The sequence below is a fragment of the Electrophorus electricus genome, chromosome 21, assembly GCF_013358815.1.
Source record: "Electrophorus electricus isolate fEleEle1 chromosome 21, fEleEle1.pri, whole genome shotgun sequence".
Lineage (NCBI taxonomy): Eukaryota > Metazoa > Chordata > Actinopteri > Gymnotiformes > Gymnotidae > Electrophorus > Electrophorus electricus.
Genome location: NC_049555.1, coordinates 1,734,585 through 1,762,393, shown reverse-complemented (window position 1 = coordinate 1,762,393; position 27,809 = coordinate 1,734,585). Strand labels below are relative to the sequence as shown.

Sequence of the window (27,809 nt, the reverse complement as noted above, 5' to 3'; positions counted from 1 at the left end):
ATAACAGCTCTAATCGGCCTGACATCTTATAGTCTGCAAAATAGTATTCAGCTGAATTTTTTTTGTTCAAGGTATCTATCTATCTATCTATCTATCTATCTATCTATCTATCTATCTATCTATCTGCCACATTTTAACAGGCACATTTTAACATGCAGGCACATTTTAACATGCACATAAATACACAATACATACACAAACATATGTCCACACTACATAGTTACACAAATTCTCATAGTAATTAAGCCAATTAAATACTGCCATTGCTACTCTGAGGTTCTGCTAGAGAAACAGTAGATGACTAATTCTTTCACTCACCACCGGGTGACAGACTTGGAACACTTCGCTGAGCAAAATCCCACATTGCCTCTTAGCAAAAGGTTCACGTAGAGGATTCAAAGTGCACGGATGCCTTATATCAGGACTGTTCACACACTGAAAACACACACACACTATATAAAAATTAAAATCAGATCATCTATATGTTTCTAAAAAAAAAAAAATTAACTAAAACAAACAATATTTATGTTAACATCCAGAGGTATTTGATATTTTCTATTCCAGTTAGACATTAGTGTCTATGTGAGTCCGTATGTATGTGTGTGTGCGTGTCCTGCCTCTGCTGCGGTCCAACTGTTTCCAAACTCCTGTGCTGTCAATAAGTCCATGTTATCAGGTGTTCTCATATCATTCACTGTTTTCAGATCAAAGTTCCCACACAGGCCAGAGAGTTTACCCTGGGAATAGACACATGCACGTGCACACACACACACAAATGTATTTTTTGATTTGTACCAGTTTTCTGTGTGTGTGTGTGTGTGTGTGTGTGTGTGTGCGCGCGCGTGCACGTGTGCGTGTGCGCATGTCTCAGAAGAGTGGATTGTGTAAGCATGTCTGACCTGCCAGCGGGGTCCGGCTTGTATGTGGATAGTGGTTTTTCTGTCCCAGAGCAATGAGAGCTCATACTGCAACAGGTGAATAAAGGTGAAGTAGCCTGCATTCCAGATGTACACATTCTGCCTCTCAATCATGCTGGCTGGGTTCTGCACACAGGCAAAATAATATTATCAAACTCCAAAACATACATAAAAATCTCAATTTAAAATTAACAAATTGAACAAAGCAGAAATAAATTAACAACCAGAAACTTTCAGAACACTACAAATAAAAACAAGTAAATATAATAAATAAATAATAACCAAGTAACTATAATAAATAAATAATAGCCAAGCAACAATGATATATATAAATAATAATCAAGTAACCATAACACATAAATAATAACCAAGTAACTATAATAAATGAATAATAAACCAAGTGAGTATAATAATCTTTTTGGAAATAATTTCCACAAAAATTAAACAAACAAAAATAATTAATGAATCACAATGAATTCCAAAGACATGAAAACCTCTAAATCCAAATAACTCTTTCACTTCAAAGGGAAAAAGTCTGATCTAGACCCTATCCACATTCTCAATGTGTAATACTGTAATGTGCAGTATTCTTAAGATGCAATATACTGGCATGCAATATTCTAAGTTTTACATTTTATTTATGTTTTATTATATTTTTATTAGTTTAACTATTCTGTACTTAGTTTTTTTCTTTCTTCTCTGGCACCACCAAGACAGCCATCCTATTTGGCATTCAGCTCAGATAAATTCAATTCAGTGTATAGTGCTGCCAAGTTTATAAACAGACAAGCAAACCAAAGATGCTGAAATAGATTCTAAACAGATCCTTAAAATAGCTTGTCTTTCAGTATATGAATCTATTGGAAGAGAGATTATTCCAGTATGAAGCTCACAGAAAGAAAGCTAAGCAGCCGTTATTAATTCAGACTGTTTTGACCATACTTATGATTATTTAATGCCTGTGAAACATCTGTTTGACTGTTGTTACAATGTTATTGTACTATTTCAGACATTGCTGTATTGTTTTCTAAAAAAATAGGAACCACACAGCCACCCCAAATATTAAAGTATAAATGAAATCTTCATACGAAATGAGATTTTAAAGTGAATACATTATGTGTGATTAACTCACAGGTTTTCCACTTTCATCATCAAAAATTATGAAGGATTGTCCAACTGAGATGACAATGGATTTTCTGCAGATTACACCATTTTCAAAGCAGTCGACATTCTTGGCTGTAACACTTATCATTACATCAGCTGAAGTCTTGTGCACAAACACACATGTAGACACATACACATGCACACATGCATGCACACACACACACACACACACACACACACACACACACACACACACACGCACTCACACACGCACGCACACGCACGCAAACAAAGAGAGAGACAGAGAGATGTAAAGACACAAAGGCACAATGATGTACAAAAAGGAACAAATATGTCAGCAATACAGAAGGTAACCAATTTTATAAGAATATGATTTATTGATATATACTGTCCATATTTCTCACCTTTAGTAGGTAAACTTTACAAGCTCCAATATAATCAAAGATCAGGCCATCAAATGTGCGGTAATGTCGATCTCCATACAGGGTGCACATTGAGGCACATGGACGAAACTCACACTGGAATGAACCATGCTGACACACACTAACACATAATAGGTAGAGTTACTTTTCCTTGTTGTATACAGAATATTTCTGTTGAGTAATGTGCTCTGTGTTAGTCCAATCTGATCTTTCTACTCTTCAAGTTTTTTTTATTTATGAGCTAGTGCTACGTAATATTGCAATCATCTACTTATAATTCAGAGTATACCGAGTACTTGTTTGGACTGCTTATAAAAACAACAATCTCAGAATGCAAGAACATTGTGTGTGTAACAAAGAAATAATGAAAGCTTTGACTTTTTTGTTTGTTTTCTTCATTATAAACTGATTATAAACTTCATTATAAACTGATAGTCAAATATTTGCTCTTTTTCTATTGATTTAAAAAGTACTCTACTCAACTTGGTGTCAGGAAGAATACTTACCACTGGTGGCAGGGTGATGACACTCTGTCTCCAGGGTAATATTCTTTACCCTTCCACAAACATGGACATGCAATAGGCTCAAAACACTCATCAACATGCTTTAAAAGCCTATAAGATGAACACACAGACATAGAATTAAGCTCTACACACTCCACATCACAAAATATATTAAACCTAAGGAGATTATGGCTGGTCTGATGGCTGAGAAAAACAATAAAAAAGGTTGCCTGAGAAAAACAGCCAATTTTCATTCTCACAGTACCAAGGTTACCCTCTCCCCCTCTTTCGCTTTCTCTCCAGATAAGAATCTTGTAAAATGCAGGTTGAATCATTTTCACCGGTTTGAGTGCTGTGACTGGGACATGAGAGTTCCCAGCAGCGTCTGTGAGCACTTCGTAAACTTACACCCCAGATAGAGAGGCGCTAACAGCTCTCTTTCTCCATCTGCCAGCATGCTAGATAATTTACTATCTTCAAAGCATCTTTAATCACTACTGAACTGCCAGCATTACCTATGAACACACACACGCTCTCATACACACTCTAACAATCTCTTTAAGCCATTTAAAAACATAAATGTTACCAATAAACTGAGAACTGAAGTCAAGTCCAACTCCAGAAAAGCATTAAAAAATCTGGCTGATTGCCTTTTCAGTGTTATATAGTGCTATGGAACAACTTATGTATTCAGAAAGAATACATTTATTCAGAAAGAACACCAAAACAATCAGACTTATCGAAACTTTCTCAGTTCATGTCCATCAAATAAGTGTTTGTTGTTTGTTTTTTTTGAAACCCCAAACCTCCATCTGGGCACATGTTCAGGATTTAGAATGGCCCTCTCTGACAAGAACTACATAAGATTACTGAAAGAAGACAGACAAAAGGTCAAAGTGTCATCTGTTATTCTTCTGAAACTTTCTTTAGCCTTTGACACAGTAAATCACAACATTGTCTTCTTAGTCTCCAACCTCACATATTTTGCATGGAAATGGTCCCAGTCCTATCTGGAAGGGCAGTCCTATTACTTGTGGAGTTAATCTACATCCACTCCATGTAGACTCTCCAATGGTGTCCCTTGGGGCTCATTGCTTGGTCCACTTCTCTTCTCTGTTTTTGACAGTAGGTAAGTGTGAGAATTCTGAAATGATGCAGAAATCTTTTTGGGACTTAATAATTATTCATAATTCTCCAAATACAGGAATCTGTATTTTATCTCATGCACATCACTGTTTGGGGCTGAGAGGCACAAAATAACACTTTTGTTACAAGACTTACAGTTGGCTTTCCCTGAGGGCCTCTGTGTGGAGTTAGCCACACCTCTGTGTGGGGTTGCATGTTTCTTGTTTTGTGTGGCTGTACATCCTGCACTGCATTTGTGTCACAATGTTCAACAGTGTTCTGTTGTTGTAAAAGCTGCAGTTAGAAGCAAGAGTATGCAACTCTGCATACCTTGGAATACTCTCATGCAGTGCTTGTAATCTTTTTCTAAAGGTATGTTGCTCTAAAACAATCTTGACTTTGTGAGTGAAAGACACTTGTAATACAGCAATAGCCATGTCATTTACATCATATTGCTGACACTTTTATCCAAAGCAACTTATAATTATGACTGAGTACAGCTTGAGCAACTGAGAGTTAAGGGCCTTGCTCAGGGGCCCAACAGTAGCAACTTGGCAGTGGTGGGGCTTGAACCAACAAGCTTCCAATTACAAGTCAAGAACCTTAAGCATTGAGCTACCACATGCATAAATGATTTCTGTCCCTTGATCCCAAGGCAGTGGAACAGTGTAGCTCTAGAATCTGTAGTTTTGTTTCACATAATAATTTATTGCAATCATGTTTTTATGATCCTGTCAGCATCACAGTCCAACCATTGCTTTGTTTCATTTGATTGGGCCTACATCAGTGGGGTATCACAGTTTAACGTAATTAGTGAGAGAAAGGTTAGCCAAGGCTACATTATCTGATGTAAACCTCTTCACGTCCCAGTCTAGTCAAAGGATATGCTAAATAGCAGCTACTCCTCTCAAGTCTTCTGATCTTGATTTTGACTGTAGAGTAAGCTTCCTAGTTACAGTATTGTAGTACCTATGTACTTTTTAAAAACCTACATTTGTGCAAGCTTTTGTGTTTATTCAATTTTATGTTTATACCATTTTGTGAAGCAATCAGAAATTCTCTATGAATTCAAACTAAATTGCTATTGCTAAATTCAGTCAACAAAAACTTAAAAACAGACATAGCGGATGAAAAACACCGTCTTACATTTTAGATACATTTTTAAAACATTCCTCGACAACAGCCATTGAAAGGCCATCTACCTCTGTATCTGTTTCTTTAGGTGAGCACAATGTGTCAACACAGGCATAGTAAATAGACTCACAATTGTATGTTTGCTGTATGTTTGCAAACATCCATAGCCTCCAGCTGCACAATGTCAAAGACTAGTTTCTGAGAAGATCTGGTCAATATGTATTCAACATAAAAACAAACTCAAAATCCTCCAGTGTCCTGATTAAGCCAGTCTCCTCCTCTACTTTGGTTTCATCCTCTAAAATCCTTTCAGATTACTGCAGGAGCCCATCATAGTTGTTGGCCAATGCTTACTAATGTAAACATACTAATGTAAATGTCCACTGAGTAGCAGCATTTCCATGCAATAGTGAACATTCAGCAAAACAAATAGTGCAAACCCAGACAGTGATGCAAAAAACATTCAGGCAAGCATTTTGCCCCTTGGGGATATTTCTTTAACTTTTGCTTGAAATATGGTTTAACTGAAGGTGGAGCAAGACATTTAATGTAGAAGCACTTCATATGTTTTTTGAAATACCATTTACATCCAAGCGCTGAGTAAATTATTTGCAGCAGAACGAACTGTCAATTTAATCCCATCAGAATGAAATAAATGAATGGACTGCTGGCCTACCTGCCTGTTTACTTATCTACCTCACAGCCTGCCCACATGTGCATGCTCTGTAGTCTGCATGTGTACTCATTTGCGCATGTGCAGAGTCCTTAATACATTACTGAAAGGCAGTGAGCCAGTTGCACTATGGCAGAGAATGTTACACTAATACCTACAACAACTGCTAAATAAAGACAAAAAAAAATGGATAAACCAGGAGCAATCCTATAATATCAACACACAAAATATTTTAACAGTACGTGTGCTGTATTCACTGCATTTTGAGGGAATGTGTCTGTCGGCAGAGACTCCAGCCAATTAAGCTGCTTTGGTTTGTGTAGCAAGACGACAAGCAACCATGGGCACCTGCTCTGAAACCTGTCGGTGTGACACACCCTAACAGTCACTTATCGGTCTGCCCAGCATCGTCTGACGATTCTTTGTAGATTCTTTGTAAATAAATACAAATATTTATTTGGAATGAGACAGTTAAGTAACTGACTTAAATAACCGTTTTTTCACATTTTAGAGGATGTTGAGATTTCCATGTAGTCTTAGAGCAGCATTTGCTATGTTATATACTATACTTGGGCACAACTATTTTGTTAAATGCTATACCTATAAAATTGATATGTTTAACTAAAATGAAGACATAAGGTATATGAATATGAACATTACATACACGAAAAAATCTATTGGTCTAAAAACCATGTTTACGTAACACATTGATGGGAAGAAATTAGCATAATTATCTACTGCTAATTAAATTTCTTTTTTAGCAGAACATCCTTCTGTAAAATCCACATCTGTAAAATTTCAGCCTTGTGTTAAAATAGCCAGGTAACGAATGAGTGAAAATTGTCTTTTAATAGTCACTAAAACCAGGTCTTAACTTCAAGAAAGGGTCAATATGCACAGAGAATGTTAACATGCACCTACTAACCTTTAAAAAAAATTACATTGAAACATGAAACATTAACGTCATGCAAGCCTTTTATTTTGATAGTTTTTAGCCTAATGAAAACGTGCTGATTTGGTGAGACAGCCAGCAGGAATGTCTATAAGCAGCTTATCAGTCATTTGATCCTTCTGTTTACAGAATAAATAAAGCCCAGCTAGGGGCATAATTGTTCTAGTTCATTAGTAAAGGAATTCACCACTCACAAACACTGCTCTATGTCCGTTATCCAAAAGCACACAAAGCAACATGAGCACTGACAATGGTCAAAGGAGTAAGAGAGGGAGAAATCTGATTTGTACATTAAATGGCACCGAGTAGTCTAATTGAATAAATAACAAAGTAATCCACTAATTACCAAGCAAGCTAGTAAACATTACTAAACCTTGTGTGTGTGTGTTTGTTTGTTTATATATATATATATATATATATATATATATATATATATATATATATATATATATATATATATATATATATATATATGAATGAGATAGATAGATGACAAACCTTTTGAACCTTCACTGTTTTTTTTCAGGAGCTATGCACAGGCGAAAAAATGTAGGCAACTACATTAGCAGTCTTAGCAATGTGAACAAGTTCATAGGGTAATCTGTGTCCTCTTTGAGAGTAGCCCACATATCAAATGCTGCTAAAATACACACCACAGGGGGAAAGAGAGAGAGAGTGATCAGATCAGACAGACTGCTTTCTGAGTCTGTCTCTGTCCAGGGGCTTTAGGGGTTGTGGGAGGGGGATCCTTCTCTGTGTCTCTGTGGAAAGTCCCTTTCGGTAGCTCCAGATTGCCTCTGGTGGAGTTGATTGTTATTAAACTGCAACATTAAAAACTCATTTGCTTTCTGAATTTGCTGAACATTTAACAGCTATTGAGCCATTTTAAGATAAAATGTTTAATACATAATCATTAATAAAAGCTTTTTGTTTTCAAAAATCTTAAGATGAAGGTTGACACAAAGTTGTTGAATATTTATGATGTACAATGTAGGGATGCCAAGGCATGCCATAGATATTAAATTTATTTATTTACATTTACAGATTAGCACCTATTATCAGGAAATGGGAATGCATATGTTGTCCACCGTCTACATTTTCAAAATGATAAACTGTGATGTCAAATATTCTTTCCTGGTAGCCATTGCTCACTCTTAAAATTCACCTAAAATAGCAGTTTCTAATCCCCTAATTTATCTATTTTAACTATACAAGTTTTTGTTTGACAGTTCATAAGACTGCATGGTTGGACACACATGAAGCCAGCCACTGTGTCTGAAGAACAATACCTATCCCAACCATTTAGTAAGTATTCAGGATCCATGAACAACTCATTCTATAGATTGGAGACAATAAAGCAGAGTAATAATGTAGCAAACTATTATAACCAGTAATAAAATACAAATGTTACATTATGAGGTGTATAAAAAATATAAACAAACATTTCCACAGTGAGGACATCTTGTTCTTCAGCTTTATGCTATATATGATGCAGAGACATCACTCAGTTTTGGATCAGGTCAAACTCTTTGTACTTTTATATATGTCAGTTTTCAGAGTTAAGATCACTATGGATATCTAACCCATTGTGCACATCCAGTCTTTTGCTGTGTTGACCAACTCTGTCAACCAAGCCAACCACAAATGTCTAGTCTTCAGATGTCCCATAACCTGTCCTCAGAGTAATGTTAAGGGGAGCTGAATGGAAATGGCAGAATTCCAATTCACTGACCAATCGGGATAAGTATCAATTGCTGCTTGACTCATTCTCTTATGCCGTCACTATGACCAAAGCTAAATTTTTTCACTTTACAGTCAGCACAAGCAAATTATGGTCCTCTTTGTCATCAGTGCTCCTTGTTAATCCTCACTTATTCTCACTGCAGAACATTTAATGTACAGCACTGGGACAATGCAAAATACTACTCAATTACCATCAAATCTTTCTTTAGCAGCAGTTAAACAGTGTTAATGTCTTTAAAAAAAATAGTAGTTACTTTTTTCAAGTAATCCTTTATTCTTTTCATAATAGTTAGTGGTATAACAGGTCTATAATAACAGGTCTCTCATTAGGTCACTGCCAGCCTATACAATACATTTCATATTATTTATGAAACATTAAGAGTCAAGGATAGCACCTATGCCATGCTTTTCATTTTTGTATGTAATTATCTTACTGTTGTTACATACAACAAACAGAAGGTCACCAAATATAAAAAGTGTATGATGTGCACAGAACCAGGTTTTAAACAAGGTCTCCAAATAGGATGCTCACTGAAACTAAGATGTTTGAGATTATTGTGCTCCATTTCTGACCTGTTTGATGAAAACATTTTGCCAGCAACACAGTTGCCTCTCTGCTTAAAAAACTTTTATTTTGACCTAAGCAAAGTTTTCCTTTGTCAGCTGGTGTGGAAAGCAATATTGTTCTGAATAATTTTTATTAAAATTTTTGTGGTGTTTTTTGGGATGAAACATTTGGTTATAAGAATTATAAATCTTGTTATGTAGCTGGATGGCAATGTATTAATTTGCCCTATCTTATTTGCCAACATTCTGTTCTTTCATTCTGTCCTACATCAAATACTTCCTAGATTATTAAAGTTGGTACTATTTTGTGAAAGCTTTGTACTGTATTTCGAGGTTATATCCGGAAAGACAAAGCATTCAGAATATAATATATTCATAACATAATAATGCAGAAGTGTTATTGCAGTTCATGCAATTCAAATGTTAAAATATGAGGTAAATTTAAGGTTGGCGTTCAAACAAGAACGTGAAGAAAATATTGTTAATATAGTAGTAACTGGAAATCTGGAATCCACTCTGAATTATTATTGTTTGTGGCCCTTTGCAATGGCTGTAGTAGGAAATTACACAGATAGCAAATCATCCATGCTAAAAAAGAGATAGATAGTTCTTTTACTTCTATCCAACAGTGTGAACTAAGATAATACATTTGCTCCTCAAAATCTTACACCTGCTTACGAGATTCACTGCCCACACACCTTATTAAACAAATATACCTCTACTACCTGAAGTAATCAAACCTCTATTAAATATAATAAACTCCTCCATGAACACTAGCTACGTACCTAAATCATTCAAAACAGTAGTCAAACTATAGGCTTGTTTCAAACTTTCTAAGATCTTAGAAAAAGATGTAGTTCATCAGTTAGGCTCATACCTGCCTCAGAGCCAGATACATGAAGACTTTCAGTCAGAGTTTAGGCCTCATCATTGTACAGAGTCAGCAGTGATTAAAGCAGTTAATGACCTGGTGTTGGCTTCCAACTAGGGTTGTGTGTCTTTGCATATAGTGCTTGATCTCAGTGCAGCATTTAACATCATAGATCACAGCATTTAGTTAAATGTTTCAAGATTAAAAAATGTTTAGGGGATTAAAAGAATGGCCCTTTCCTGGTTTAGTAGTTAGATGGTTACCAGTTTGTGAACATAAATGGAGAATTTAAAACTATCCTTGATGGATGCTGAAGTGTCACACAAGGATCTGTTCTAGGGCCCCTGCTTTTTATTTTATTATACAAAATACCTTTGATAGAAATTATTCATCAACACAGTGCTAGTTCCCACTGCAATGCTGATGACGCTCAGTTATATGTTACAGCCAAACCAAGAACAAATATCAGCCTAATATTAAGAAGTGTTTAAATGACAGACGCTTTCTCACTTAATCCTGATGAAACAGAAGTGCTTCTATTAGTCCCACAGGCAACCAAGAGTATACCCTCTGATTATGTAATAAACCTTTGAAGTACAGAATGTTTTACAATTAAAGATCTAGGTGGAACTGGGGATCTCAGCATCTTGTTCAAAGTTCATGTTAATAATATTTCTAGGACATCTGTTCACCACCTCAGGAACATTGCAATGATTAGAAATATACTACCATTACTTGATGCAAAAAGCCATCACATCAGCTATCACTTGTATTTATCACTTCCAGATTAGACTCCTGTAATGCATTACTATCTGTTTGCACCACTAAGTGCTTAAAGAAGCTCCAGTTAGTTTAAAATGCAAAAGCCAGAGTGATCACATTACTCCTGAATTAGCTACATTGCATTGAATCCTACATTTTGTATTCATTATAAAAAAATTCTAATGACCTACAAAGCACTGACCGGTCTTGTAACCCAGAAGCTGATCTGCCAGGTCTTCTTAGATCAAAATGTGCAGCTTTTAATTAGTACCTAGAATAAGGAAATCTACCTGAAATACTACCAAGGCCCTTTGCTATAAAGCTCCCATGATATGCAATCACCTTCCTGTCAATGTTCAAGACTCAGAAGTAGTTTCAGTATTTAGAGCTAGGCTGAAACCCTATTTGTTTTAATCAGGTATTTTATTAAATACCCCTCATCTTAGGTAAAGATGTAGATCTGGATTCATGAGCACTAAGAGTTATGGTAAACTGTCACTTCACCTCTCTTTTGTCACTCAAGTTTGGATTGCTGATGTTCCAGGAAACTCTCATTTCTGTGTTTCCTTTTAGCTGTGCTGCCATAGACAGATCTGCCAGAGTGCTTCCTTACACATGATATACCCCTTTTTCACACACTTTAGTACTTGGATGTGCCAAATAATCTATTCTATCTAACTGCTAAGGTACGCCTACTCCTGTCATGTTGGTGTCATGTTGAACCTTGAGCCTGCTGGTGCTCTAAATACTACTGTAATATTTATATACTACTCAGCACAATCAACTGCTCCTAATGTGGAAGTGTACTTCACAGTCAATGATATAATACATGCATCACAGGGTTAGCCATCAATGGCACATTTAATCAGTTTCAGACTTATCGATTCCCTTATCAAAATGTTTCTAATTTTGTCATAAGGTGCCTTTGTGCCATATTTATTCCAGTCCAGATGCCAAACTATCGAGTTTCAGGAGGTTATTAAACACTCATGACAGCCCTGTGATTCCATTCCCATGGTGTCACTGTGTGATAGGCTTTCATTTAAAAGGTCAAAATGTCAGGAATAAGTGAATCACACACACACACACACACCCACACACCATCTGAAATATCTCAATGTTCCCTATGTACAGTCTACCTCCTAGTTTTTCATTCTCTTGTTCACTCACTCTCATCACCACATGAGTAATGAATACTCAGCAGCATTTCTCTCTTTGTAAACTATTCAGCTGTAATTCAGCAGGTCTACTGGTCAGACCTCATTTCACTCTCCAGAGGTCTGAGCGATCATGTAATGGCGTGTAAGAAACCCCGCCGTGTAGACCAAACCAAATCATCAATATGTACACAGAACACAAAAGATTTAAAATCTGTAAAATGTTCAAACTGGCACAACATAAAACATCAAAAACTCTTCTACTTGGAAGACAGTAGTCAATGAGGAGAGAGTGCTGGAGAAGGTAAGTGGAGAGCAAACATTTATCCAAGCTGCTGTGACAGAGGAAGGCTTCGGGAAGTTAAACTCATTTTATGGCACTTAACCTCACTGTGCTTGTGCGGACACTGGAATTAAACGTATCAAGTAACAAAAATCCACTGGCCAAGCAGGAGTCAGGAACACTTCGTAGCCCTTAGTGGAAATCTGACGCGTGGAACTAGAAGGAAGTGGAATGAAATAAGAACTCTTTCCATGGTCCACAGTAAAGCAGCAGGCAGTTTCTCTACATTGCAGCAGAACATTGACTGTTCTCTTAATGCGACATAAAAGCAGGCCACTCCACCACAGTAAAACCACTACAGCAAATGCTGTTTCTATCAGTAACCAGTGAGTGCTGCCTTTATCAATAAACTCCTAGGTTCAGTTAGTTGTCTGTCATTAAAGCAGCAAGTTGTGGATGCTGTCTTCTCAATCAGGGCATTAAAATAATTTTAGATTTTTAGAAAATGTACATTTTCAGAATTTTTCATGAGAACTAATACAATTCTGAGAGCATGCATGTATTCCAACAGTAGGCCATTCCATACACTGTTCTCTGACATCAGGTATTTCCACCTTCCCAAATACACCAAAAATCATTCACTGGTCTAAACAAAGACATTGCTGATGGATTATGTAAATATGGAAAATGTAGTCACGTATGTACCATAAAATCGAGAAATTATGACATTGATAGGAAATTACTATAAGTTTGTTTATAGAAATATTTGTTTTCATATTAAAAAATTTCAGTAGTTTTTCATGATCTATTTGCCCCTTTTCCTATATTTTGCACAAAGACATATATTATTATTATTGTTGTTGTTGTTGTTTTGTAGTATGGCCATGAAAAACATCATACACAAACAAATGTCAGAAAACACAGCATTATGAAAAAATGATATCTGGACCACGGTACATCTTATATTCTTTTCTTGAGATACAAGCCAGCTGGGCATCTGGCTACACTGAACACATATGTTACACATGTTACCACTGAGACATATGGTGCACTTTACCACTGATATGTGTTACTACAGGAATTATCATGACAGATTATCATATCTTTGAAATCTATATACTTCAAGCTACTTCACTCTCCACTTGTTTCCAGTGAACAACAAAACAAAATGAAATGGTAAGTAGTGTGCTTTAGATATACCACTGATACAGTATACATCAGAGATTGCATAGTTAAATCACGCTCATTTACAATTGAAATGTCACTGGTTGTAGTAATAACCTACTAATATGAAACACCTTCTTAAGCGAATCCAGGCTTTCAGGTAATGCAGTTACATGACAACAACAGCTATTGGATTTGAACTGCTACGTAGTATGTGCTCATGGAACATGGCAGCTACAAAAAGCAGCTGCTGAAATGTAGCTATCGAGACAGTAAAAGATCACCTTCCCACACCATGGGTAATATGTTATAATACCAAAGTAGAACAGCAAACTCTAAATGCTCTGGGGATTCTGACATGCATCTGGGGCAATAGTGACAGCACAGTACTCACCCTGCAGGACAGACACAGCCAGGCACACAAGGCTCGTGGATGGAGCAGGTGAGATTGAGCAGGTAAGACTCACATGTGGGGAGACAGGCTAAACCTTTACTAGTTGATGGCCCTTCCAGCCTGTTCCCACAGTCTTCGTAAACCTGCCCAGGTGGGCACAGCTTATCTGAGGAGAGCAAAAACATACATAGAGTGTCCTGTGTCTCAGTAATTAGGAAACTGGGCAGTCTCGTCCAATTAGTACTATCGGATGAAGCATTTTAAGTTCAAGTTTGGTTTATTTGTCACATACATAGTCATACACAGTATAACTCACAGTAAAATGGTTTAATTTGCCCATTTGTAAACCATCTAAAATGACCTCATAACTAGTAGACTTCTATAGTATGAAATACACTGACACTCACCGGTAATAATGGTTTGCAAGATAAGTTTTCCATCTTGGCAAATTCTACACAGGAAATCATGATAAATCATGGTTAGTGTGAGAACTGAATACACCAAAGACAGACTGGCAAATTGGTAAACCCTGCTACAGCTTGGTTTGATAAATGTTCGGATCTTACTGTACACTGGATGATGTCAAGATTACATCTCCAGGAGAGTATTCGGCTCCCAAGAAACTGCATGGACATTCACTCCTGTATAATGCACAAAAACCCCACATTAACACATCCACCTGATTAAGCATGCTGTCTTATGCAGTCAGTCCTTAAAAAAATGCATCGGTTACATGTACATATTACAATATTAAATATCTGAAGACAAATACTCACCCATAGAATGTATTATAGAAACTATATTAACAATATAAGGAGGAAAAATAGCTCCTCAGCCCTATTGAACACTCACATCTAGAGAAATTGCTTTGCGCATATCATACAATTATTATTGTAACACAGTAAAAAATAGTAAAATCACAAGATTAACAGAAAATACTAATTTATCAATAACATCATAACAATTGAGGAATCTATGAGTACAACAGCTCTTATGAATATTGAAGAAGTATTAACATACATTACAAATGAACATTTGTGTAAAATCAGCAACACAGCAGAGCAAATATAGACAGAATACATAGCTCACATTAACCTTCACCCTGATGCCAACTAGGGTTAAGTGACTTTTACAAGAGCACAGCAGCAGAACACACAACTAGCCGTAACCCAATCTGCATAGTCTCTGGATACTACTACTCAAATATTTTAGTGCTGCAACTAGAAGTGAACCGTGCAGGCTGGTTCTGAATGCTCTCCTTTACTGCAGCTCTGAACACCGCCTCAGTTCTCACAAGCCTGGAGTGAATAGAAATCACGTGAAAAATGTGGATTCAGCATTGTAAAAGAATTTGGACTATAAATATTGAAGTGCGAGTGTCTGAGTTTTGAGCATTAGTTCCAGGTCTGTGTTGCTAGCACAGTGTTGACGGAGAACAAAGCATATTGCTGCAAAGCATATTGTTGCATGTATTGCTGATTCTGGAGGGTGGTAGATACAGCACACATTGAATCATAGTGTTATTGTACTGGGAGAATAAAGCACAGTGCAGAGTAATCCAGAGCATTTAATGCAGTGCTTGATGAAGGCTCAAAACTTTGCACCATACAGTTACTGTTGCACTATAGATTCTGATGCTGATGTGTCAGCATGTCAGGGTATGTATGTTACTGCACCGTTTAACGCAGGCATGCGTGTGCGTGCTGTAGTATGTTCCTTGCGGACACACACATCCCTCTTCACACTCCTCTCCACACAGCTGTGGGACTGACAGCGACAGGCAGTGCCGCTGACATGATGACACACACACACCATATTCCATTGTTGGTGGACATGTGACCGCTGCAAAACATAGGCCTCATTGTGAGACTGGTTGATTTCAGGGAGACAATTCTGAGAAAGAGTAAACTCTTTGATTGCCATTATATGCTTTGGGTCAACAGATTTTTCTGTTCTTTTCTAGGTACAATAAAATAGATTGAAATTGTCCATGGTAATCAATCATGCAAAAGAAACCAAAGATAGAGATTAGGTGTATTTCTTTAATAGTTACCATCAAATATAGTGATTAATAGTTAAAGTCACATATATGTGTATGTGAGCACATGCTTGTTTTCAGAATGTGTGTGAGAGGTCCACAGTGAGACTCACAACACTCAGGCACATGCAAGCGGAATTCAATGATGACGTTGTGCTTCCGGCATGCACGAGTGTAGTGGGCGAGGGCAGAGCAGAGGCATGGAGTTCCACACCTGCACACATCCGCACGACACTGCAGCTGGAAGACCATGGGACTCACGTACTCATGGCACACAGCGAAAACCTCCTGCATCAACAGCTCACATTTTTCCACCGCATAGGAGGCTGAAGACGCACGCGCGCGCACGAACATACACACACACACACACACACCCACACGCATTATGACATTTATTCACATTACTGCTTTAAAGAGTTATCAGTGCATGTGTGGTTGAGTGTGTGTACAATAGACATGTTACCTGCCTGTTGATGAGTATCACAAGGGTCAAGCTGTGGTAAGCTTGGCCGCGGCACACAGGCTGATGACACACGCCATGCATTCCCAAACAAATGTGGAGTACTCTCGATCATGCCTGAAGGTGCACTAGCACATGCATGCATTCAACACACAATCAGTGCATTTGCACAGAGACTCACTTACCCCTTCATTATAAATGTTTATAATGCACCTATGCAATCTCCATTTTACATTTACAGCATTTAGCTGACGCTTTTATCCAAAACATCTTACACTGAGTACAACTTGAGGTTAAAAGTCTCGTTCAGGGGCACAACAGTGGCAACTTGGCAGTGGTGGGACTTGAACTGGCAACCTTCTGATTATTAATCAGGTACCTTAAGCACTGAGCCACCATTGTAATTGCACATTGTACAAATAGGGGGAGCACAATTAAAAAAGGTCTGTGCAAAATATCTTTACCATGTTTGTTATTGGTCAGTTTCAGACAATAGGATCACTGCTGACTGGAAATTATTTATGTGGTGGACTATTCACAACACAGCAGTGACATTGGCGTATTACAGGTATAGTGATTCAGGCACATCAGTGGTACTGGAATTGTTACACACATCAGTCTAACTGTTGCTTTGAGGGTGGCCAACAGTGGCCCTGTGGACACAGACTGACCATTGCTTGGAGGATGGCCAACATCAACTGTGCATACTGAGACTGTAGGACTCTACATGTCTCTACAAGCTATTTCTTGTAGATAAACTCTTCCATGCAAGTATTGCAAAGCTCAGGAAAACAGACTTTGGCCTCACCCAGAACACAAGTGAAGGAGACATTTAAAGTTAGTGTGACACTCACAGAAAGTCATCCTGGATGTTTCCATTGAAGGTCCCACAAAGCCCAACTGTGTCATCCCTCCACAGTTCCCCGAGCTGCAGATATAGCCGGAACTCTCTCCAGTTGTACTGTAGCAGCAGACCTTGACTGGTTTTCACCTGAACGAACATGGACGACAACTCCTGGATCTGAAACACCTCTGAACATACACACATAAATAGAAAGAAAAGAACACACATTCATCTTAATACAGAAGCACAAAGATGAGGCACACTACTGCAATTTTTGATTTCATCCAGAGTGGAAAGAACGCGTTACCATCAGAATGTGGCAGAGTGATGTGGAACTGGCTCGTCATGTATACCTCACCACTGTGGCTGAGTGTAACCTCAGTACGAGGATCATCATTCAGTATCAGGTTCACTGACTGAATACAAGCTCCATCCAGATTCTACAATATAGTATACACACACACACACACACACACACACACACACACACACACACACACACACACACACACACACACACACACACACAGGTAGAGATATGGAACCAATGCAGGCACACCTGAAGAATAGCTTTTCAGGTGTTCAGCACCTGAATGCATTTCTGCATTTCACAGAAATGGTTTTATCTACACTTATACTACCCCTATACTACTATAAAATCCATAAACTTTTCTTGCCCTAATTTTGCAATGATCATTTCTACACTTCATGTCACACCATATGGTTACTGCATGTTAGTATTTCACAGTGAGATAACCTACTCAGAGTCTGAATCACCTCATTCATGAAGGCTACAGAAAACACCGATAGGTGCAGTCTGCCCAAAGAAAGATCTCTCACCAGCCACTTTCCTGAATGCTTCTCTCGCTCTCTGTTTCATCTCTCTCTCTCTCTCTCTCTCTCTCTCTCTCTCTCTCTCTCTCTCTCTCTCTCTCTCTCTCTCTCTCTCTCTCTCTCTCTCTCACACACAAAGTCTTTGGATGTATTACTTTGATGTACAGATAAATTGAATGGCTTGTTCAAATTCCAGACAGTGACACTGTACTCCAAGCTGCACTCTGCATGGTGAAATTTGCTATCATCAGTGCTGAAATCTGGGAGAGAGAGGCTTTAAGAAAGAAGAGCTCTCCACCTTTCAAGGCTTTTATGATCTATTTGTTGAACAACAAAGGATTTTATAACGACATAAATGCATTTCAGACTTCGATTTATCTTTCAGAGCACTCTGGCGATAGCTCAGTCCCATTTCCACATAAGCAGACTAGAAGACAAAATGATTAATTATTTTACATTCTGATTTCATACTATTTCAAAGTGATTTCAACATCTCACATTTCTTTACTAATTACTAATTGAAATTATCTGGCAGAAATTATCGAAAGATCAACATCAAAAGTCTGATGTATACTAATGTTGGCTCCAGAATTCAATAAACATACCCAATATACCTCCTTAGCAAAAATCTGTACTTGGAATTACTATATTTTTGTAGATAATGTGACAACATTAAAGCACTTACAGGTCCACATGGAGCATTCTGGATCGTCACTATGAAGCCGCCTGAATTACGGCTCTTGGCTAAAACATACTGGCATGTAGCCAAGAAGGTGTAAACATGACCATCAAAAGACTGGAAGTACATATCTCCTGTAACCGAGCATTCTCCTGCATCATTCAAAAGAGAAAACAATTTTTTTAAAGCTGTGCTAATTCAAACTTATTTTTTTTGCTTGTTAATGTTACAATATTACCCAGAATATTTTACGTAATACACTTAATGAAAATACATCAATCCAGTGGCATTATATCATTTTAAGGTACTGTGGTTACAGGCTTACCATTTCTTAGGTCATAAGTATCTTAGGTCATTTAATGTTCATCTAAGCTACAGCTTCTTGAGTACATTTTAATGTTTAATATACTACCATTCACATTTGTCTTTTACTTATAATGATAATGAATATCAACAGTTATCACAAATAATTTGCTATATCAACATTCTTATGATGCTTGTATATTCATTATGGTCGTATTGCTCTGTAGCATCTAAATAAAACCAGTTCAGTCAGCATAGACACAATATTGCCTGTTTAAAGGATGGACAGAGGAATAGGGACAAGTGAGAGAGAGTCTACCTGGGCAACTGTGTTTTGTGCAGTTCCACAAACCACCAACACAGGTGCTGAAATACATGAGACAATAAAATGAATAAAAGTTATTACAAATTCACCATCCATGGAAATATTTCTGTTATTACTTATATAATGTTTATGTACAGTAGGGTCTACAGCCAAGAGTTATATTTATTTAATTGTTTATCAAAAACTAATATACAAATATACTCAGCTGATACATCTTACTCAAAAAACTAAAAATAAAATAAAATACAGAATAAAAAATCTACTTTTAGCTGTTTGAGAGCTTCTCATATGGAACTGAAATACATCTGAATACCCTTATGCACACTATTTGCTCATTTTTCAAAACTGCTGTTATGCTACAAACATCATAGAAATGACACCACATGACAACACACTCCTAACCAATGTTGGGGTAGTTACTTATAAAACAATCTCTTACAAATGACTAACTACTTATCTCAAAATGCAGAGAGATTACATTACTCATTACATCTTGGAAAGTACTCATTACTTTTTGCTATGCAAGTTATCCTCAAATACTCTAAAAAATCTGTACAAAGTGGACAACCAATAGTCCCGTCAGTGCTATAAGAGAATTAGCTAATCAAAGTAAATATCATATAAGTGAGTATTTTATAGTATGTCATGTGATTTGTCAGATGATGCAAACTTGTTTCATAAATGCATTTCTGCATTTCACAGAAATGGTTTTATCTACACTTATACTACCCCTATACTACTATAAAATCCATAAACTTTTCTTGCCCTAATTTTGCAATGATCATTTCTACACTTCATGTCACACCATATTGTTACTGCATGTTAGTATTTCTCTTCATTTTCATACATGGTTGGTAGAGATATCACCATTTTGTTAACATCATCAACTAAACAAAACCCACAAATACACAATCAAAGAAAAAATATAAACAGACAAGCTTTTCACGAAGTGATGGAAGCTAGCTAGTTAATAGTTAGCAGTTCTTCCAGTGTGTGAACAGACACAGATATGATTATTCTGGCATAGGACTACTATCCCATTCTTAAAAGCTGCCCCTGGATTTCAGTAATGCATGTGTTAAACTGACACTGCTCCTAACATGCACTATTAAATGCTGTCATTAAGAGATGTAGACAGCATTATCGGTATGTGTTAGGAGCAGTGTCAGTTTAACACATGCAGTATTGTAATCCAGTGGGAGCTTTTATCTGACAGCATCTGATATTGACTGATTTTAATATTGTCCTTGAAATGTTATCATTACTGCTATTGTTTTAAGTTTGAAGAAGAACATCCTGTGTTGAAAAGTATTTTCCAGATACCAAAGCCAAATAAATTAGTAAAGCAGTTTAAGGTTAAACTGTTCTTACTCAGGTTAAAAATCTATTACAGCATCAACTTTTTCAGTTTAGTCTCATCACCTTTCTGTAGTGCTTATAAGTGTTGACTGTGTCTCAGTTGTTTAAAATGCTCCTTGATTCACAGATGTTTCAGAGGTAAATGCTTGTATAAGACTTATTGAATAAATAATGTCTAAGGCTGTGCAGATGTTTGCTGGTGGGTCTGACCAGTTGTTGCACTCGTCTTGTATGGTGTGTCCTGAGGGGTACAGCATTCCACGATGCTCACATGGGCAGTCTGATGACTTCACACACATACCATCATCATAGATCAGATCTGCACAAGATATACATATAGAGAGTCTGTACACTGATCACATATGCCTATGTATATGTATATATACACACAAATAGATGATACATGGTACCAATTCATTCTTTATGAATGCAGGAGGCATAGCATGTTTGCATCAAAGAGGCAGTTTAGTGTTCTGTCTTGCTCACCATCTGGACAGTAGCAGCCATCCAGACACTGGAGCTTGTTGTCAATGCACATCCATTCAACACTACAGTGCACAGGACAGCAGGTGATGCACTCTCTGTAATGAAGCCCTAGAGGACATTCAATACCTATAAAGCAAAAATGTTGGACATCTTATAAAACCTTGATAATTATGACCATTCCACCTTCTGCTGATTAGCTTGCTACTGCTGAATAGACAAACAAAAACACATTTTCATGCAGACACTTTGCACACACAGCAAGTATTTACAGCAGAATTGCTTAACTTGGAGTGTAACTGCGGCTGTATGGGTTGTTGTTTTATTATATTTTTGATCATAACATATGTGTTCTATAAAGGTTTCTCTGGGATCAGCTATGCTTTTATTCTGTTATTCTATAATGTTATTCTTATTAACGTTAATTTATTTATTAATTAATTTATAACTGTCTATTAAAGGTAGGGGAATGGAATAACACTTGTGTGTTTCTGTGTAACACACCGCAGACAGGAAAACGTGCTCTCCAGTTGTGTAGTGGGTGACCAGCATGGGCACACACTCTTGCATACTCCATAAAGACTTGGCAAACAACCTCACCATTGGGACCAGACCTAGCAATAGGGATCAGACAGAAACATTCCAAACACACTCATATATGCACACACACTTGTACTTTTTCTGTCTCTCACATGTATACATGCTCTCTCACACACACACATACACACACACACCTTAGACTTTTCAGTTGTATAAAGGTTTAGTCGGTTGGTGTCTGTAAAATAATCAGTTTTTACACTATGTGATTTATACTTACAGGCAGAGGTCATTGGAGCAGCTGGCCATATATGAATATGGACTAACAAACTGATGGCAGGATTTAAATGGCTCTTTCAGTAAAGATGCACACACCTCTTCCACTTTCTATAGCAAACAGAGTTCTGCATTAAAGAGGCATTTTGTGTTTGTGTGGGTGCATATACAGTGTGTGTGTGTGTGTGTGTGTGTGTGTGTGTGTGTGTGTGTGTGTGTGTGTGTAAAATACCATTAGAATGTGAGGGTCCTGCGTAGAACAGGGAGATGGATAGAAAGATGGAATGGTTGGACATGTGGGTCCCTGTGGCTCCTCCTCCATCCAGCTGTTCCCAAAAATAGCAATGTCTTCTGTGAGCATACCTGGACCAATCAAAAATTAACATCTCATCTGGTCATAGCATTCAGCACAGAAGAGTGATTAAAGACTGAGAATAAATATTTACATATTTGGATATGAAAAATAGTGGCAGTCTATTCACAGTTGACATTTAATAGGATGGCATTGCTGGCATTACTCAGTAATCATGAGCACATGAGATGTCGATGAGATGTTAATGAATAGTGCCACTAAATGACTATAATCTGAACATTTCTCTTAAATAAAAGGCTTTGTTCAGGACAGAAACTTACCATAGCTGGTCTTCAGATCATCCTGAATATCAGCATTGAAGTTGCCACACAGACCACAGGTGCGTCCCACAAACTCTGGACTCATCTTGATGTAGATGGAACTGCTAAGCCCCTGCCAGGCCAGCATGAAACCTTGAGCTTGCGAGACCAGGATGTAGTCAGCAATCCGCTCCAGCTCAATGTCATGGATGTTATGAGGCAGTTGCACACTGCAGGAGGAAACACATGTCTCACGATCCCTATCTTGGAAATCCCAAGCACTCAACATTTTTACGTCCCTGCTGTGATGCACATTACTTGTAGGATAATTACCAAGCAACTTAAAGAGTGAAGGCAGGTGTGTTAGTGTTGGGACATCTAAATATCTGCAATGAATGGGGTCTATGCAGTTCTGGGAAGTATTAATATGTATGTAAACATGTCTCCACACATACACAAACATACCCATATTTTGATGAACAATTGTAAATGTAGTTTTAAACCATGTTGATCACACACACCCCCCCCCCCCCACACCCCCCCACCATCACAAACACACACACAAGGTAAAAACATGTTCCTGTGCTGTGGATTTCTGTCACAGCATGTTTTTCTGACATTATTAGCACCTTGGTGTACTCAGGCCTGAGCACTAAGAAAAGGGATCCCTTGCTACCATAAATGAGTTTAACTTTATTATGCACCTCTAACTTTATTATGCTGATTTTCATTTGGGTGATTTGGAAACTTGCTAATGATAACACATAATAATAAAGGAACTGTTTTAAAATGGATTGTGGCACTCAGAAGCTAAAACTTAGGAAAATCTGGAAATGAAGATTGACAAAACACTCAGAAAATAGTCACACACACACACACACACACACACACACACACGTCCATCCATTTTAGAAACAGCACCGTGGCATATGAGTAACAGAAGGTTTGTGGAGTGCAAGTATTCATTACCTTTGACCTTTGAAACTGACATTGTAGTTCTGTAACCTAATCTCCCCTTCCCATGGCAGGAAGAGGCTTACTGATCGTGTGCAGGAGTAAGGACGAAAACCACATTCTGGATCATTATGAACCTGCAGAAAGGAGATGCAGCACAGAGAAGGAGAGGCATAATAGTAGTAGAACCAGCAGAACAATATATAACTGTAGATAAACAACTACTTTTAGCCATCTTGGTCTAGTGATTACAGTAACCATACTGAATTACTTTTAGCTGCCCCTTTAATTTATTGACAAACGATATTGGCATTAAGCAAATGGCTCACAAAAAGCCTTTAGGCCAAAGCTGTTTCACTACTTTGGATTCCTATCACTGAATCTCAGAGAACAAAGCCAATGCTGTTTTGGCTCAGCCTGTAATTACTGTATTAAACTGGAATGGACATAAACTGACTGTAATAATGAGATCACGTTCTCTAAGATGGCCAACAAATATCTTTCCCAGGCAAAACCCACATAAAACACACACACAAACACACACACACACACACACACACACACACACACACACACACACCAGCTACTTCAACTTAAACTGCAGCTGATCAGCTGACCTACTCAACATACTGCTAGAATTGAAATACACCGAAAGTGTGTTCAGTTATTTATTTTTTTTAATGTTTAAGTACCTGTATCAGCACACTTGACTGTGTATTGTCCTCACAGTCTTTCAAGAGAGTGTAACTGCACTTCCCAGGAAAGTAGTAATAAAGGCCATCAAAAGTCTCGTAATTGTACTGGCCCCATGACCGGCACGTCATCTCCCTTTCCAAACCTGAATTAGGAACTGAAACATTTCATATATTACTTTCCTGAATTGAAGCTTGGCAAATACATTCGAGCTCCAAGTCAATAAGTAATGCCCTTTAAGCAATGCTAAACAGTAGTATGTAATAACCTGGTTGTTTTATTCAGTAGTATAGACCATATACACAATGTTTATTATGTGTTTTATGTGCAAGTATTTCTGAGCTTTGGTTTTTTATGTAAACATTACATAGTATGGTATGAAACACTGTATAATTTCAATAATTTAGAAATTGACCCCCAATTCGCTATATGATCTAAAACCATCATAGCAACGATGAGGTTATCAACAGGTCAAAATATAAGCAGCTACAGAATCATAAAAAGTGAAAGTGAAAGTGTGTTGCTAAATGTTAACAGTACCTGTTTGACAGCGTGATCCAGTGGCCTGGTAGATAGAGCAGTTGCAGGTGTTTTCTGAGAGACACTGTCCCCCATTCAGGCATGGGAACGTGCAAGGACTGTTATGTACTAAAAAATATAACATACTGTGTGATATATACTGCTCATGCATGTGTTATTGAGTATCACTACCTCTAAATTTAGCCTTGGGTTTGTCTACTCTACAAGCCTGTATGTGGTCAGTGACAGTGATAATCTAATGATTGTAGACATAATTTTAAACAGCTGCTGATCAGGTCTGAAATCGGCTTCAAAAGATAAGGTTTAAAATCAGTCCAATTTAAATCAATGCTTTTATTTTAACTACTAAAAATACTGCACAAAAATTAGCACCCCCAGCATTGTTGTTGTGGCTGATAAACTGATAACCTAGCTCAATACCAAGAGACATGCCACTACCATGTCAGTGTTTGAGAGCACTGTTGAGAATTGTCTGCCATTCTGTTAAGTGATGATTAGAATTTGATCAGTGATAAACAGTGTTGAGGGCAGTTCACCAATTAAACAGGCCAACAGATGAACTACAGACTGTAATTTCACTAATAATAAAATGGCTGATCTATTGCACATACTTATTTAGTACAAGATAATTATTCAGGCTGAAACATATGTACAGCATTCTTGGTTAAGCTTGCAGCACAGCTGAGGAAGTGACCTTACCCATAGCTCTACGGCCAGCCCACTCCGATTCACTGTGCTCTGATGTGTTGCTTAGTAATATTTGCTTAGGAGAGAAGTTAAATAAAGTTAGTGCAACTTTCAATGCACTTATGACTCACCATATGAAGACAACATCTATGCATTGCTTGAAATAAAAGCAATGATTAGCTGAAAAATATCTGGCCAGTAAACTAAACAAACTCCTCAATTCCTAATAACAAAAGAACTTGCTTGCTCTGTCTCATAGCACATTTACCTGACACTTTTATCTAAAGCAACTTACAACCATGACTGAATACAATTTGAGGTTTATGGACCTTGCTTAGGGACCCAACAGTGGCAACCTGGTGGCAGTGGGGCTTGAACTTGTACAAGGCTAGTATCTTAACCACTGAGCTACTACTGCCCAAAAACCCTAAACTATATAGCAGTAACCTTTAATTCCAATCAGACTGATGTATGATGCTAATAAACTCATTCTCTGAGATGAAGTTAACATGCGCTTTAGTCAGCTGCTTTAGTACTAAGCATTTCTCTCTTATCTGATCAAAACTATTTTGTTTGCCTCTTTGTACATCACACCTGATATCTGAGAGTTCAGTAATTTCATGTCGCTTACACGACTACAAAGGAGATGTATTCTGACAACACATTATGAAGGAGACCAGTGTCCCCCAGAGTGGGGGCAGTGAATAGTGGCTCAGCAGCATACTGGGAACAGCTCCGCCCTTCCCAATTCCAAATGCGGAGGGACACCTGAAACCAGGCTGCTGATGGCCTTTATCCCAAAAGCGAAACAAAGCAAGCAGTGGTTTTATCATTTGCCGCTCACTTATTAAACATCAGCGCTGAGTATAACGAAGGTGGAGAGGTGACTTAATTTACAATGGATTCAGGGTGTTCATTTCACAATAAACATAAGCCATGCAATAAAGTGGCTACTGGCCAAATTAATTTGATGAATTCATCACATTAAATACAAGAATAAAGGCCTTTTCCTTTTTTTAACCATTACTTTTTAATTACTGGATTGGGGTGGGAGGGTTCAATGGAGTGCTATGAAACAGATATTCAAATAATAGCACCTGATATCTGCATGGGGGGATGTGGGGACACACAGGCTTAAATTCAGCATGAGCCCAACCAGCCTACTTAGATTACACAAATATGTTCTGCTCATTGAAAATAAACATAAATAAAATTATGTGAGCCTACAATCATTTTCATCCTAAAATGATATGTATTCAATCGTATGCCACTACATTTAGCCCAGGTGCCTGGACCCAATGTGTCTGAGCGCACTTTCAAAGCAATGCTTCAGCGCCACTGTGTGTCTCTCCTACCTGCTCTGCTTGGGAACCAGGGTCCCATTTCGCCAGCATTATCCTGCTGCTCTCACTGCTGAGACACACAGAGAACAAGGCATGGTTTGTTCCTCACAGGTAATCAGCACTTGTGTTAGACAGAAAAGCAGGCACTTGAATGCAAGACACCATCTTTCAACTTCCAAATATACTGTGTTTTGCATACATATTAGAAAGATAAGACTATACTATAAAAACTTCAAGACAATCTGGCAGCCTTATTTAACTGAGATCAATGCATAAACAATGATTATTCATCATCGGGTGATGTTACATTGATTTATCCTGCCTCATGCAGTGACTGGGACAGGTTACTCAATTAATACTTTAGTAACATGTAACGCTTACTTTTCAAGACCATGCTGGTTAGTTAAATTCACTCTTTCTGTGCCCCACGAAATAGGTACTGAAAAGAGATTGTGATAAGTATCAATAAATATATATTTTCACGTCTAAAACATAACAATTAATTAATTTCAGCATCTTAATCAAACTCAGACATGATTTATATTTATATTGAAAGCAGGTTAAACAAAAATAAAAACTAAGATAAATATTAGATTTCCGTAAGCCTTACCTTGATGTATTAAGCCAAAACAGAACAGTAAAAAGTAAGGAAATATTTTTTGTATTAAGTTTAAATTAGGATCCATTCGTGACTCATATATACCACACGAAGTGGAATCAAATTCTCCCCTCACAGTTTTCGATCGATTACAGAACTACCGACACATTTTCTTATGAGCAATGTTGTCCTGGCGCTGATCTTCCAGTTCTCTTGTTCGCCAGCATCCCAACTGTTCTCCCGAAGTTGCACTGCCCGCGCTCATTAGCATAATATATTCAGACAACCAGTCATTGATTCAACTCATTACACACTTCCAGTAACCAACACTCTTAACTTTAGCCCAAGATTTATATATATATATATATATATATATATATATATATATATATATATATATATATATATATATATATATATAAAACAGAGGAGCATACCATGACTTCAAATGA

General features: G+C 37.5%; 1 protein-coding gene across 1 annotated transcript in view; it reads right to left on the bottom strand.

Annotated features, from left to right (window-relative positions):
- otog (otogelin) overlaps window positions 1-27,559 on the bottom strand; it is a 49,090-nt gene extending 21,531 nt beyond the window's left edge. The window contains exons 1-29 of the mRNA XM_027010499.2: window positions 27,370-27,559; window positions 27,141-27,198; window positions 26,772-26,826; window positions 25,429-25,492; window positions 24,730-24,837; window positions 24,189-24,346; window positions 23,512-23,633; window positions 22,564-22,772; window positions 22,163-22,293; window positions 21,935-22,041; window positions 21,622-21,731; window positions 21,121-21,246; window positions 20,845-20,953; window positions 19,270-19,316; window positions 18,654-18,799; window positions 17,442-17,574; window positions 17,145-17,322; window positions 16,294-16,418; window positions 15,944-16,156; window positions 15,469-15,634; window positions 14,359-14,433; window positions 14,200-14,243; window positions 13,793-13,958; window positions 2,971-3,078; window positions 2,447-2,585; window positions 2,050-2,184; window positions 900-1,043; window positions 618-737; window positions 319-435 (exon numbers count right to left, since the gene is read on the bottom strand). Of these exons, the coding sequence (XP_026866300.2) occupies window positions 319-435; window positions 618-737; window positions 900-1,043; window positions 2,050-2,184; window positions 2,447-2,585; window positions 2,971-3,078; window positions 13,793-13,958; window positions 14,200-14,243; window positions 14,359-14,433; window positions 15,469-15,634; window positions 15,944-16,156; window positions 16,294-16,418; window positions 17,145-17,322; window positions 17,442-17,574; window positions 18,654-18,799; window positions 19,270-19,316; window positions 20,845-20,953; window positions 21,121-21,246; window positions 21,622-21,731; window positions 21,935-22,041; window positions 22,163-22,293; window positions 22,564-22,772; window positions 23,512-23,633; window positions 24,189-24,346; window positions 24,730-24,837; window positions 25,429-25,492; window positions 26,772-26,826; window positions 27,141-27,198; window positions 27,370-27,445 (3,489 nt within the window). The 5' untranslated portion in view covers window positions 27,446-27,559. The remainder of the gene's footprint in view (window positions 1-318; window positions 436-617; window positions 738-899; window positions 1,044-2,049; window positions 2,185-2,446; window positions 2,586-2,970; window positions 3,079-13,792; window positions 13,959-14,199; window positions 14,244-14,358; window positions 14,434-15,468; window positions 15,635-15,943; window positions 16,157-16,293; window positions 16,419-17,144; window positions 17,323-17,441; window positions 17,575-18,653; window positions 18,800-19,269; window positions 19,317-20,844; window positions 20,954-21,120; window positions 21,247-21,621; window positions 21,732-21,934; window positions 22,042-22,162; window positions 22,294-22,563; window positions 22,773-23,511; window positions 23,634-24,188; window positions 24,347-24,729; window positions 24,838-25,428; window positions 25,493-26,771; window positions 26,827-27,140; window positions 27,199-27,369) is intronic.
- Between the last annotated feature and the right edge of the window lie 250 nt (window positions 27,560-27,809).